A 16101-nucleotide genomic window follows, 5' to 3' on the forward strand; every position below is an offset into this window, starting at 1 on the left:
TATAGTTAAAACAATAGTGGTCCTAATAGTGAAGGACCAATAGTGGTCCTTCGGCGCCTTGAGGAACACCGAAATGTACAGTTGATTTGTCAGAGGACAAACCATCCACAGAGACAAACTGATATCTTTCCGACAGATAAGACTAAACCAGGCCAGAACTTGTCCGTGTAGACCAATTTGGGTTTCCAATCTCTACAAAAGAATGTGGTGATCGATGGTATCAAAAGCAACACTAAGGTCTATGAGCACGAGGACAGATGCAGAGCCTCGGTCTGACGCCATTAAAAGGTCATTTACCACCTTCACAAGGCAGTCTCAGTGCTATGATGGGGGCAAAACCAGACTGAAGCGTTTCATATACATTGATTGTCTTCAAGAAGGCACTTTTTCTAACATTTTTGTGAGGAATGGGAGATGCGATATAGGCCGATAGTTTTTAATATTTTCTGGGTCAAGGTTTGGCTTTTTCAAGAGAGGCTTTATTACTGCCACTTTTAGTGAGTTTGGTACACATCCGCGTGGATAGAGAGCCGTTTATTATGTTCAACATAGGAGGGCCAAGCACAGGAGGCAGCTCTTTCAGTAGTTTAGTTGGAATAGGGTCCAGTAGGCAGCTTGAAGGTTTAGAGGCCATGATTATCATTTTCATCAATGTGTCAAGCGATATAGTATTAAAAAACTTGAGTGTCTCCCTTGATCCTAGGTCCTGGCAGAGTTATGCAGACTCAGGACAACTGAGCTTTGAAGGAATACGCAGATTTAAAGAGGAGTCCGTAATTGCTTTCTAATGATCATGATCTTTTCCTCAAAGAAGTTCATGAATTTATCACTGCTGAAGTGAAAGCCATCCTCTCTTGGGGAATGCTGCTTTTTAGTTAGCTTTGCGACAGTATTAATTTTTTGGGGGGGATTGTTCTTATTTTCCTCAATTAAGTTGGAAAGATAGGATGATCGAGCAGCAGTGAGGGCTCTTCGATACTGCGGTACTGTCTTTCCAAGCTAGTCGGAAGACTTCCAGTTTGGTGTAGCGCCATTAAATCAAAATCAAATCAAATCAAATTTTATTAGTCACATACACATGGTTAGCAGATGTTAATGCGAGTGTAGCGAAATGCTTGGCTTCTAGTTCCACAATGCAGTAATAACCAACAAGTAATCTAACCTAACAATTCCACAACTACTACCTTATACACACACACAAGTGTAAAGGGATAAAGAATATGTACATAAAGATATATGACGTTCCAATTTTCTGAAGCTTGCTTCAGAGTTCGGTATTTTCTGTATACCAGGGAGCTAGTTTCTTATGACAAATGTTTTTTATTTTTGGCTAACAGCCTGCTGCCTGGCCTGCACCCTATCTCATTGGGGAGCTAGGGGAGTTAGAGCCCTGTCTATGTTCATAGATAAGATGAGAGCACCCCTCCAGCTAGGATGGAGTCCATCACTTCTCAACAGGCCTGGCTTGGTCCTGTTTGTGGTTGAGTCCCAGAAAGAGGGCCAATTATCTACAAATTCTATCTTTTGGGAGGGGCAGAAAACAGTTTTCAACCAGTGATTTGAGTTGTGAGACTCTATTGTAGAGCTCATCACTCCCCCTAACTGGGAGGGGGCCCACAATACATCACACCATTAAGTTAGTTACCCACAATACATCCCACCATTATGTTAGTTACCCACAATACATCACACCAGTAAGTTATTACCACAATACATCACACCAGTAAGTTTGTTATCCACAATACATCACACCAGTAAGTAGTTACCCACAATACATCACACCAGTAAGTTAGTTACCCACAATACATCACACAAACCTCATATCCCCATCTGTACCATGACACCACAGGAGTCACAACGACCATGACCCAAACTCTCACTCTATCCCCATGACCCCCTGCAAGAGTGCTCCCATAAATGACCCTACAAACCCTCGCTCCACCATCCACCCCTGCTTAGTTCAGGATGACCAACCAGCAACCCCACTAAGTGTCTTGTGACAGACAACATGCAATTAATCAAGTAGCTGGCAAATGTGAGTTTGGTTTACAACCCACTCAATGTGACATAACTACTGGGGACTAAGACTACAACCCACTCAATGTGACATAACTACTGTGGACTAAGACTACAACCCACTCAATGTGACATAACTACTTGGACTAAGACTACAACCCACTCAATGTGACATAACTACTGGGGACTAAGACTACAAACCCACTCAATGTGACATAACTACTGTGGACTAAGACTACAACCCACTCAATGTGACATAACTACTGTGGACTAAGACTACAACCCACTCAATGTGACAAACTACTGTGGACTAAGACTACAACCCACTCAATGTACATAACTCCAGTGGACTAAGACTACAACCCACTCAATGTGACATAACTCCTGGGACTAAGACTACAACCCACTCAATGTGACATAACTACTGTGGACTAAGACTACAACCCACCCAATGTGACATAACTACTGGGGACTAAGACTACAACCCACTCAATGTGACATAACTCCTGGGACTAAGACTACAACCCACTCAACTGTGACATAACTACTGTGGACTAAGACTACAACCCACTCAATGTGACATAACTACTGTGGACTAAGACTACAACCCACTCAATGTGACATAACTACTGGGGACTAAGACTACAACCCACTCAATGTGACATAACTACTGTGACTAAAAGACTACAACCCACTCAATGTGACATAACTACTGGGACTAAGACTACAACCCACCCAATGTGACATAACTACTGGGACTAAGACTACAACCCACCCAATGTGACAAACTACTGTGACTAAGACTACAACCCACCCAATGTGACATAACTACTGGGGACTAAGACTACAACCCACCCAATGTGACATAACTACTGGGGACTAAGGACTACCAACCCCACCCAATGTGACATAACTACTGGGGACTAAGACTACAACCCACTCAATGTGACATAACTCCTGGGGACTAAGACTACAACCCACTCAATGTGACATAACTCCTGGGGACTAAGATAGTAAGACTATCTTACTATGAAGTAAGGTTTCCAACAAATGACTATTGCCAACAAATGTCCTTCCAAGATACACACTGATGAATGCTCCCGCAGTTTATTGTGCAACGTTTCGACCCAAATGTCTTCATCAGGGATCATTAAGCCAAGTTATTGGATGTGCGTGCACTATGTTTGAAACATATTCCACCTCCTCCCTCTCCAGGTCTGGCTGGGCTTGGCAGCGATGGTAACATGTTGTTCTACGCCATCCTTGGTTCAGCTGGCATGACCTGCATCACCATCCTACTGGCGTTCTGTATCGTCCTGCAGCTGAAGAGAGCCACCTTCCAGCGTCGTATGGTCCAGGCCTTCCAGAATATAGTGGTGAGTTTTTTGTCTTTGTCTTTGACTCTCAGGCTTTTCAGAACATACTGGTAGGTTGGGTTGGCCTGACTAACTCTCACATTGTTTCAGAAAGCTTTTCAATGGTGCAAGACAAGTTCACTCTTGAGGGCAATGAAGTATTCTATCCTATTCTATTCTACTCTACTCTACTCTATTCTATTCTACATCTCTCTAGCGTTGCTCGTACTGTACATACTATAAACACAGATATCTGAATGATCACAAATTATGACATTTCTAGATAAAAAAAAAATCTCAGATTTTCTTTTCCATGCTGTAGAGAGAGGAGCCAGTGGTCCAGTTCAGTTCTGGCTCTCTCAACCTGCCCAGTAGGAAACATAAGAACCCAGAGCAGTCCGTGGCCTACCCCACCCTGGACTGGAGCGACATCAAGTTCCAGGACGTCATCGGAGAGGGAAACTTTGGCCAGGTGCTCAAAGCTCGCATTAAAAAGGACGGGCTGAGGATGGACGCTGCTATTAAACGCATGAAAGGTGAGGTTGTGCTCCTGGAATGGATGGATGGATGTGGATGGATGATGTGATGGATGGATGGATGATGGATGGATGGATGGATGGATGGATATGATGGATGATGATGAATGGATGATGGTGGATGGATGGATGGATGAATGGATGAATGGATGAATGAATGATGGATGAATGGATGAATGGATGATGGATGGATGATGATGGGATGGATGGATGATGGATGGATGGATGTGGATGGTGGATTGATGGATGGATGGATGGATGGATGGATGGATGGATGGATGGATTGGATGGATGGATGGATGGATAGATAGATAGATGGAGACGGACATTTGAAAGGACTGAAATGGATGGGGGAATTAATGAATGAATGAATCACTGATTGAATAGATTGAATGTCTCCCATCGATAACGATCCTAGAAGACACAACCTTGGTATATTTCGGCGACTTAAAGGCACAGTCAGTGATTTGTGTGTCTGACAGAGTTGCCTCTAAAAGACTACCACAGGACTTTGTTTTAGTGTCACAACTCTGTGTGTGTGTTTGTGTGTGTGTCTGTGTGGGGTGTGTGTGTGTCCACAGAGAGTATGCTCTAAAGATGACCACAGGGATTTTGCAGGGGAGCTGGAGGTGCTGTGTAAACTAGGACACCACCCCAACATACATCAACCTACTGGGAGCTTGGAACACAGAGGTACGATACAAATCTTGATGGTTTTACTGTTGATAGATGGGTTTACTGTTGATCAGATGGGTTTTACTGTTGATCAGATGGGTTTACTGTTATAGATGAGTTTTGTTGATCAGATGGTTTTCCTTTGATCAGATGGTTTTACTGTTGATCAGATGGTTTTACTGTTGTAGATGGGTTTTACTGTTGATCAGATGGTTTTTACTTGAAGACAGGTTTCATGTGATAGGTGGGTTTTTACTGTTGATCAGATGGGTTTTACCTGTTGATCAGATGGATTTTACTGTTGATTTCAGTGATGGGTTTTACTGTCGATACGGGTTTCTCGTGTTGATCAGGTGGGTTTTACTGTTGATCGAGATGGGTTTTTACTGTTGATCAGATGGGTTTACTGTTTGGACAGATGGGTTTTACTGTTGATCAGATGGGTTTTACTGTTGATAATGGGTTTTATGTTGATCGATGGGTTTTCTGTGACGGTTTTACTGTTGATCAGATGGTTTTACTGTTTTGTATGTTAATGGGTTTTATGTTGCTAGATGGTTTTACTGTTGATCAGATGGGTTTTACTGTTGATCAGATGGGTTTTACTGTTGATCAAATGAGTTTTTATGTTGATCAGATGGTGTTCTACTGTTGATCAGATGGGTTTTACTGTTGATCAGATGGGTTTTACTGTTGATGATGGGTTTTCTGTTGATTCAGATGGGTTTACTGTCGAACGAGGTCTGTTGATCAGATGGGTTTTACTGTTGATCAGATGGGTTTACTGTTGATCAGATGGTTTTAAACTGTTGATCAGATGGGTTTTACTGTTGATCAGATGGGTTTTTTACTGTTGATTCAGTGGGTTTTACTGTTGATCAGGTGGGTTTTTACTGTTGATCAGATGGGTTTTATGTTGATCAGATGGTTTTACTGTTGATCAGATGGGTTTACTGTTGATCAGTGGGTTTTACTGTGATCAGGTGGTTTACTGTCGTAGGTGGGTTTTACTGTCGATAGATGGGTTTACTGTGATCAAATGGGTTTTACTGTTGATCAGGTGGGTTTTACTGTTGATCAGATGGGTTTTACTGTTGATCGGATGGGTTTACTGTTGATCAGATGGTTTTTACTGTTGATCAGATGGGTTTTTAGTTGATTATCAGATGGGTTTTACTGTTGATCAGTTTCGTTGATGATGGTTTATGTTGATCAGATGGTTTTACTGTTGATCAGATGGGTTTTACTGTTGATTCAATGGTTTTTGTTGCAGATGTTTTAGTGAGCTGTGCATGTTCTGGTAATATTCTTAGATTAGAGTTGAAGGGTAAGCATCATTCTTTAAAAGACAAAGTGACGCAACAGATGCAGTTTTTGAGGATTCAAGAAATATGGCACTGTTGTTCCTATAGGGTATCTGTACCTGCCATAGAGTCCCCCTACGGCAAATGCTATAATGTTACCATGTGGTCTTGGACAGGGTATCTCTAAGTAGTGGTTATGATTATTTAAACCAGGTTTCTCTACATGTCTCCAGGCTATTGTGACCTGGCATAGAGTTCGCCCCTCAGGAACTGTTGGACTTCCTGAGGAAGAGCAGAGTGTTGGAGACGACCCGGCTTCGCTATCGTCTAACAGACCGCCTCACCTCACCTCACAACAGCTGCTGCACTTTGGCTGGAACGTGGCCCGGGGCATGGATACCTGGCTCAGAAAGGTCAGTACTGGGACGTGGCTCGAGGCATGGACCTGGCTCAGAAAAGGTCAGTACTGGAGACGTGGCCGGGGCATGGACTACCTGGCTACAGAACAGGTCAGTATGGGAGACGTGGCCGAGGCATAGATACCTGGCTGAAACAGGTCAGGACTGGAGACGTGGCTCGAGGTACTGTACCTGGCTCAGAACAGGTCAGTATGGAGACGTGGCCCGAGGCACCGACTACTGGTCAGAAACAGGTCAGGTACTGGAGCGTGGCCGGAGGCACGACTACCTGGTCAGAAACAGGTCATACTGAAGACGTGGCGGGGCATGGACTACTGGCTCAGAACAGGTCAGTACTGAAGAGTGGCCGAGGCACTGACTATTGGCTCAGAAACAGGTCAGTACTGGAGAGTGGCCCGGGGCATGGACTACTGGTCAGAAACAGGTCAGTATGGAGACGTGGCCAGAGTCTGATACCCTGGTCAGAAACAGGTCAGTACTGGAGACGTGGCCCGGGCATGGACTACCTGGTCAGAAACAGGTCAGTATGGAGACGTGCCGAGGCATGGACTACTGGCTCAGAAAGGTCAGTACTGGAGACGTGGCCCGGGGATGGACTACTTGGCTCAGAAACAGGTCAGTACTGGGAGACGTGGCCGTGGCATGGACTACTGGCTCAGAACAGGTAGTATGATGGAGATACGTGCCCGAGTATAGACTACTGGCTAGAAACCAGGTCGTACTGGAGACGTGGCCCGAGGCATGACTACTGGCTCAGAAACAGTTCAGTATGGAGAGTGGCGAGGCTGTACTATGGCTAAGAAGGTAGTACTGGAGAACGTGGTGAGGCATGGATACCTGGCTGAAACAGGTCAGTACTGGAGAGTGCCGGGCAGGATACTGGTCAGAAGCAGGTAGTACTGGAGACGTGGCCGAGGCACTGATCTGGTCAGAAACAGGTCAGTACTGGAGACGTGCGGGCATAGACTACTGGCTCTAAGGTAAACAGGTCAGTACTTGGAGACGTGGCCCGAGGCATGACTACCTGGCTCGAAACAGGTCAGTACTGGAGACGTGGCGAGGCATGACTACCTGGCTCAGAAAACGGTCAGTACTGGAGACGTGGCCGTGCATGAGACTAACTGGCTCAGAAACAGGTCAGTACTGGAGAGTGGCGGAGGCATGGACTACTGGTCAGAACAGGTCAGTACTGGAGACGTGGCCGGGGCATAGACTACTGGTCAGAACAGGTCAGTACTGGAGACTGCCGGGGCTAGACTCCTGGCTAGAAACAGGTCAGTACTGGAGACGTGGCGAGGCCTGACTGGCTCAGAAACAGGTCAGTATGAGAAGTGGCCGAGGCATCGACTACCTGGCTCAGAAACAGGTCAGTGGCTGAGACGTGGCCCGAGGCACTGACTACTGGCTCAGAAACAGGTCAGTACTGAAGACGTGCCCGAGCACTGACTACCGGCTCAGAACAGGTCAGTACTGAGACGTGCCCGAGCATGATACTACTGGTCAGAAACAGGTCAGTACATGAGACGTGGCCCGAGGCATGACTACCTGGCTCAGAACAGGTCAGTACTGGAGACGTGGCTGGAGGCACGACTACTGGCTCAGAAACAGGTCAGTACTGGAGACGTGGGGAGGCATGGACTACCTGGCTCAGAACAGGTCAGTATGGAGACGTGGCCGGCATCGACTACCTGGCTCAGAAACAGGTCAGTACGGAGACGTGGCCCGAGGCATGACTACCTGGCTCAGAAACAGGTCAGTACTGGAGACGTGCCGAGCGATCGACTACCTGGCTCAGAAACAGGTCAGTACGGAGACGTGGCCGAGGCATAGACATACTGGCTCAGAAACAGGTCAGTACTGGAGACGTGGCCCGAGATGATAATATACCTGGCTCAGAAACAGGTCAGTACGGGAGACGTGGCCAGGCATAGACTACCTGCTCAGAAAACGGTCAGTACTGAAGACGTGGCCCGAGGCATCGACTACCTGGCTCAGAAACAGGTCAGTACTGGAGACGTGGCCCGAGGCACGACTATGGCTCAGAAACAGGTCAGTACTGGAGACGTGGCCCGAGGCATAGACTACCTGGCTCAGAAACAGGTCAGTACTGGAGACGTGGCCGGAGTATAGGACCAAACTGATTGGGCCAGACTAGGTCACCAAACTGATCTGGGACCAGACTAGGTAAGCCAAATAATCTGGGACAGACTATACAGCCCAAACTAATCTGGACCAGACTAAGTACAGCCCAAACTAATCTGGGACCAAGACTAGGTACAGCCAAACTAATCTCGGAAGGACTAGGTACAGCCAAACTAATCTGGGAACCGAAGGACTTAGCTACAGCCCAAAATAATTGGGACCGAGGATGGTACGCAACTATTTGGACAGTATGGACTAGCCAAACTAATCTGGGACCAGACTAAGTACCAAAACTAATCTGGGGACCAGACTAGGAGCCCAACTAATCTTGGGACCAGACTAGGTACAGGCCCAAACTAATCTGGACCAGAGCCAGGTACAGCCAAACTAATTGGGACAATGATAGGTACATGCGCAAAACTAATCTGGGACCAGGCTCGGTACAGCCCAAACAATTGGACCAGACATGAAGCAAACGATCTGACAGGCCGGTCAGCCCAAATAATCTGGACGATCTAGTAAGCAATGTCTGGACCAGGCTCGTACAGCCCAAACTAATCTGGACCAGGCTAAGTCAGTGCCTTTTTTATTGTTTCAGATCCAGAGACAAGAGAGTGCACTTTTAGTCATAACATCCCATAAACGTTGACATACTGTGGATTTATTCTTGTGTTGTATATTCTGACAGATCTCTTGTGATTTCTAGTTATCCACAGAGACCTGGCAAGCCAGAAACATTTGGTGGAGAGAACTTTGTGCCAGATAGCCGACTTGGTCTGTCCAGAGGTCAGGAGTCTATGTAAGAAGATGGTAAGAGTCTCTGAAGCTGAAAAACTTAATGTCGACATAAATCACAAGTTTTATACTATGAAATATATGATCCTCTCAGGGCTTGTGGTCGACAAACAGAGCTACCTTCCCGTTGGGGAGAGCACACGGCCAGGCTGCCCACTATTACCACTCTTATTAGCTTTTAGTTAAGTTAGTTTATTCATTCGACCATTTAAAAAAACAAGCACACATAAAAATTGAAAAGCCATACAATGCACATGAATGTAATCATGGAGGATAACCCAATCAGTTGGGACTTATTCCATTGTTAAGTCATAGGGATAAACACTATACATGTCTGGGACTTTCATTGTGGTCCTTGAACAGATGGCTGAAAGATCCACAGTTAAACACAGCACGGTGTGAAATAATAAAAAAACAGAAGAAGAAGAATCTTCTCATCATTAGTTACATATCATCTGGTTATTCATATGAGCAAGAAGGCATCAAACATTTTTACTTTATTAAAATTATTATTTATTATTATTTATTATTATTACTTTATTGTGTAAATCTTTATTGACAAAGACATCTTTACTGTGTGTGACTCACAGGACGTTACCTGTCAGTGGTGGCATAATGAATCACTGAACTACAGTGTCTACAACAGTGACGTGTAACGTTGCATCTTTCAAACGACAAGTTTTTTTTTTTTTTTTTATGGAAGTGATGTTCTAGAAGGTCGACACCTTTTTTGTGATTTCACTAGTTTTTGTGAAACTTACCCTAAAGCAGCAATTCACCTCCTCATCCTCGTTGTGTAGTATGGGCCTGAAAAATAGAAACGAAAGCTCCCAAAAACATCCTTTTAACGGCAAAGCTATCAGACAGTGATGCGTCTTAGCTGTTCACTAATACGTTAAACTGTTTCATACCGAATTACGTTAAACTGTTTCATACCCGAATACGTTAAAACTGTTTCATACCGAATAGTTAAAACTGTTTCATACGAATACGTTAAACTGTTTACACGAATACGTGTAAACTGTTTCATACCGAATACGTTAAACTGTTTCATACCGAATACGTTAAACTGTTTCATAGCGAATACGTTAACGAATCGTTAAACTGTTTCATACCAATACGTTATCTGTTTTCATCCGATACGTTAAACTGTTCATACAGAATAGTTTAAAATGTTTTCATACCGATACGTTAAAACTGTTTGATACCGAATACGTTAAATGTTTCATACAGAACTTTATATTCCAGTTCCAAAATATGAAACTATCATCTAACACTGGTAGTGACAGCTGCACAATGAACTTTAAAATACAGTTACACAATTGGACTGACTGTGTACACTGATTTCATTCCTATCACCTCTCTCTCTCCTTCTTCTCTTCCTTCTGTTCTCTCTCCTCTTCTCTTCTCTCCTTCTTCTCTCTCTCTCTCTCTCTCTCTCTCTCTCTCTCTCTCTCTCTTCTCTCTCTCTCGTCTCTCTCTCTCTCTCTCCTCTCTCTCTCTTCTCTCTCTCTCTCTCTTTCTCCTCTCTCTCTTCTTTCCTTTCTCCTCTCAGATGGTCTTATGGTGTACTTTCTGGGAGATCGTCAGTTTAGGTTTGTATTCAGGGTAATTAGGTTTGTATTCAGGATAATGTATCCAGGTTTGTATTCAGGATAATTAGTTTGTAATCAAGATAATTAGTTTGTATTAGGATAATTAGGTTTGTATCAGGATATTAGTTTTAATCCAGGATAATAGGTTTGTATCCAGGATAATTAAGTTTTATATACAGGATAATTAGGTTTGTATCAGGATAATTAGGTTGTATCCAGGATAATTAAGTTTTATCTCGGGATAATTTAGGTTATATCCAGGATAATTAGTTTGTATCCGGTATATTAGTTTGTTTCAGGGTAATTAGGTTTGTTTTCAAGGGTAATTAGGTTCTGTTTTCCAGGATAGATTAAGGTTTGTAATCCAGGATGAATTAGGTTTGTATAAGGATAATTAGGTTTGTTTTTGAAGGGTATTAGGTTTGTAAATGGATAATTAGGTTTGTATCCAGGATAATTAGGTTTGTATCCAGGATATTAGGTTTGTTATCCAGATAATTAGGTTTGTTTAAGGTAATTTAGGTTTGTATCCAGGATATTAGGTTGTATCCAGGTAATAGGTTTGTATCAGGAATTAGGTTTGTATGCGGATAATTAGGTTTTTTCCAGGATAATTAGGTTTGTATCCAAGGATAATTAGGTTTAGAATCCATGGTAACTAGGTTGTATCAGGATAATTAGTTTAAATCCTGTAAATAGGTTTGTATCCAGGATAAATATCTGACAATGTTTGAAGATTTAAGCTGAAGCGTCCGTGTGTGTACATACTGTGTGTGCGTCTTATCATGTAGAGTGTATTTTGTGTTGAACCTGTGTAATCAGCGAGTATCGTACTGTGGGATGACGTGTGCAGAGCTGTATGAAAACTCCCTCAGAGCTACCGGCTGGAGAAACACATCAACTGTGACGATGAGGTGTAAGTAGTCTGGAGATGGCAGTCTAATCAGGGTCTGCTGAAGATCTGACGGTGAACATCAGAGAATATAGAAGACACAGCAGGATACAGAGACACACAGGATAGAGACACACAGGTAACAGAGATATACGGAAAGATACATACAAGGAATAAGAGCATACACACAGAGAATACTAGGATAGGATAAAGGTAGACCTTCCACCCCCCCCCCCCACCCTCTAAAAAGTTAGCGATCGCACTATTGTAAAGTGTTTGTTCCACTGGATATCCATAAGGAGTATGCACCAATTTGCCTAAGTGCTCGTGGATAAGAGGTCTGCTAAATGATTAAATGTAATGAGAATGTAATACAAGGAAGACAAAGATTGAGAACACAGGATAGTAGAGACAACACGGGATACAAGAGATACACAGAATATAGAGATACACAGAGTAGAGAGACACACAGAATATAGAGACACACAGGATACAGAGACACACAGAATACAGAGATATACAGGATATAGAGACACGCAGGATACAGAGACACACAGGATACAGAGACACGCAGGATACAGAGACACACAGGATACAGAGACACACAGAATACAGAGACACGCAGGATACAGAGACACACAGGATACAGAGACACGCAGGATACAGAGACACACAGGATACAGAGACACGCAGGATACAGAGACACGCAGGATACAGAGACACAGAGTAGAGAGACACACAGGATACAGAGATACACAGGATACAGAGACACACAGGATACAGAGACACACAGAATACAGAGACACAGGATACAGAGACACAGGATACAGAGACACACATGAAGGAAACAGAATGATAAGGATACAGTTTTAAAAACCTAAAAAAATAAGTTCAAATCAGATTCAAGTTTAAAACCGTATACCACCCCTCTCCTGTGTTGTGTCCAGGTATGACCTTATGCGTCAGTGCTGGAGAGAAAAGCCCTACGAAAGACCATCGTTCCAACAGATACTGGTCTCTCTCAACAGGATGCTGGAGGAGAGGAAGGTAAAACACACTTTATTTTTTACTCATTCATCTACTCCGTCATTGGTTAAAAAACACATAGGACATTCAGCAGAGGATTTGAAGTTACAGTAGGAAGTAGTAGCCACAACGTAGGTACCAAGGAATGACAGTAGCCCATTGCAAGCTTTCTCTATCAGTTAATTAAGTACATAACACTATTTCTCTTCCTGTTCCTGTTTCCTGTTGTTTCTAGACATATGTCAACACCACCCTGTATGAGAAGTTCACCTATGCTGGTATCGACTGCTCRGCAGAAGAAGCTGGATAACCTTGTGCTAAACCAAAAAACGACAGTACGAAGTATTCCCACTACCACTGCGTTGTACGGAGAATTATAAAGTTACATGGTTTAAGAAATCCTCTTACAAGGGATTCACAGACTAGTATTTTGCGCATATTGTGTATTCCAAGTTATGTGCTAACTTTGTCCAATCATAAAACTGACTTTCAAAACGGTAATCATTGTTGTTAAGATGTTTTGTTGTTGTTGTTGTTGATTCTTCTGTTCTGATGAACCGTCCACCCTATTCCCCATACTGTATAGTGCACTACCTAGGGGCCCTGGTCAAAAGTAGTGCACTGGAAAGGGAATAGTGCCATTTGGGACACAGACTATGATAGTCGCCGGCTGACCGATAACAACAGTGTAACTGTTGACCTTACAGATGTAGGATCTTAATTTGAMCSAGTTRGCTWKAGCWYSAAAATAATCCTGTAGCAACAGGAAATGTGAATTATTACGTGGGTTATAATACATTTTTCATGAGGGCAAATCAAGTCTSACATTTTAAAGTGGAAATTCAAAAATGTAGAAGCCTTTTTAAACCTTGAATATACACTACAAGGTTGCATTACAAGCTGTGCAGGAAAATTCCCAACAACAAAAAAAGTGATCAAGTGAAGATCCTACATCTGTATAGTGTAACATACACGGCAGCCTGCTGTAATATCAGATGTAAATGTCTTTAAGAAACCATTACTTAGAAAGAAAATGGTATCCTTAAAATTAAAACGTTTTGTGATTAAATTCTTATCTGTGATGTATGACTTGTGTGATACTTTTTTTTTAAAGTACAAAAGAGATGAGTGCAACAAAGCKTACCACCTAATAATAAAGCAGTACACTATTATTTCATGGCACAAGTCAGTAATACTGGAGTTAGTCTGTCCTTCTTTCTATCCATTTTATATCCAGGTAGTTCAGGATAGGTCAGTGTTCCTGATGTGAGTGTCCAGTAGAAATCCAGTCTTTATCTGGCTGTTACCCCCACGGTCTCCTCGCAGGGTCTTCTGTCTGCTACAGGCGTCCTAGTCTCTGGTCACTCTGTGGTCTGAGTCCACAGGGCGTGTCCTAGTCTCTGGTCACTCTGTGGTCTGATCCACAGGGCTGTCCCTAGTCTCTGGGTCACTCATGTGTTTGAGTCCACAGGGCTGTCCCTAGTCTCTGGGTCACTCATGTGGTTCTGAGTCCACAGGGCTGTCACTAGTCTCTGGTCCACAGGGCTGTCATTAGTCTCTGTCCACAGGGCTGTCACTAGTCTCTGGTCCACAGGCGGTCTCTGGTCCACAGGGCTGTCACTAGTCTCTGGTCCACAGGGCTGTCTCTGGTCCACAGGTGCACTAGTCTCTGGTCCACAGGCTGTCTCTGGTCCACAAGGCTGTCACTAGTCTCTTGTACCACAGGGTTGTCACTAGTCTCTGACCACAGGGCTGTCTCTGGCCACAGGGCTGTCACTAGTCTCTGGTCCACAGGGCTGTCTCTGGTCCACGGGCTGTCACTAGTCTCTGGACCACAGGTTTTCACTAGTCTCTGGACCACAGGCTGTTCTGGTCCACAGGGCTGTCACTAGTCTCTGTCCACAGGGTCTGTCTCTGGTCCACAGGGCTGTCACAGTTCTGTCCACGGTGTCACTAGTCTCTGGCCACAGGGTTTCACTAGTCTCTGACCACAGGGCTTCACTAGTCTCTGGACCACAGGGCTGTCACGTCTCTGGCCACAGGCTTCACTAGTGTCTGGTCCACAGGGCTGTCTCTGTCCACAGGCTGTCTCTGGACCACAGGCTGTCTCTGGACCACAGGGCTGTCTCTGGACCACAGGGCTGTCTCTGGACCACAGGGCTGTCCTCACTAGTCTCTGGTCCACAGGGCTGTCTCTAGTCTCTGGTCCCACAGGGCTGTTCTGGAACACAGGGCTGCTCTCTGGACCACAGGGCTGTCTCTGGACCACAGGCTGTTCTCTGGAACCACAGGGCGTGTCTCTAGTCTCTGGTCCACAGGGCTGTCACTAGTCTCTGGTCCACAGGGCTGTCACTAGTCTCTGGATCACTCTAAGGTCCGGGTCCACAGGACTGTCTCAGGTCCACAGGGCTGTCTCTGGTCCACAGGGCTGTCTCTGGTCCACAGGGCTGTCCCTCACAGATCTCCCTCTGGGCAGAGACAATACACACCTCATATACCCTGAATGATGCGAAAGCTGCCGCCACGATACACGATCCTCCCAGGATATACCACCAGTTGAAGAAGCCGAAGGACACGCCCTTCACGATGCAGTACAGGCCGAAACACACCAGGAAGATCATCGACAAGATCTGAACACACACCGGCGGGCTGCTGGCCTCCTCACCCATAGAGGAAAAGTCTAGGCTGTACCACCGACTGGTAGGCTGTTCCACCGACTGGTAGGCTGTACCACCGACTGGTAGGCTGTTCCACCGACTGGTAGGCTGTTCCACCGACTGGTAGGCTGTTCCACCGACTGGTAGGCTGTACCACCGACTGGTAGGCTGTACCACCGACTGGTAGGCTGTACCACCGACTGGTAGGCTGTACCACCGACTGGTAGGCTGAGCTGCAAGAGATGGGTCTCTCATGGGACAAGGGGCGCAAGCTGTGGCCCAAAGACAAGACTCTCGGTGGCAGAAGATTGTCGCAGCGTTAGCTACGAGGAATAAGTCAATTATGTACCAACTGACACGCCAGCATTAAACCTCCTCTTCGGTTAGACAGACTCAGACAGAGACACACAATCACGTAGCTCCACTGAGGTGAGAGGTACTGTAGAGGTGGGCTGTGAGTGCCTGGTCAGCTTTATATATTAGCCTACTGTTGTACATGGATCTGATTGATTAGACAAACACCTCTTTTTAATTAGCTGTGGTGAGGATCAACCTTGACTTTAATCCATGTTGAGAACCTCTGAGGTGAATTAAAAAAACACACTGGTGGATTTAAAGCACTGTGAGTGGCTGTCCATGGAGAGAACATTGAGGTGTTAGCATGTTAGCCTCTGTGCTATTTATCACCC

At 44.7% G+C, this 16101-nt stretch overlaps 1 protein-coding gene across 1 annotated transcript in view; it reads left to right on the forward strand.

The window, feature by feature from the left end:
* The window catches only part of LOC112072193 (angiopoietin-1 receptor-like), a 45539-nt gene extending 31702 nt beyond the window's left edge, over nt 1-13837 (forward strand). The window contains 5 exon segments of the mRNA XM_070439691.1: nt 9154-9257; nt 11660-11696; nt 11699-11753; nt 12677-12776; nt 12991-13837. Of these exon segments, the coding sequence (XP_070295792.1) occupies nt 9154-9257; nt 11660-11696; nt 11699-11753; nt 12677-12776; nt 12991-13065 (371 nt within the window). The 3' untranslated portion in view covers nt 13066-13837.
* The last annotated feature ends 2264 nt before the right edge of the window (nt 13838-16101 follow it).

Source organism: Salvelinus sp. IW2-2015, unplaced genomic scaffold (genome assembly GCF_002910315.2).
Source record: "Salvelinus sp. IW2-2015 unplaced genomic scaffold, ASM291031v2 Un_scaffold1852, whole genome shotgun sequence".
In the NCBI taxonomy this organism is placed as follows: Eukaryota; Metazoa; Chordata; class Actinopteri; order Salmoniformes; family Salmonidae; genus Salvelinus; species Salvelinus sp. IW2-2015.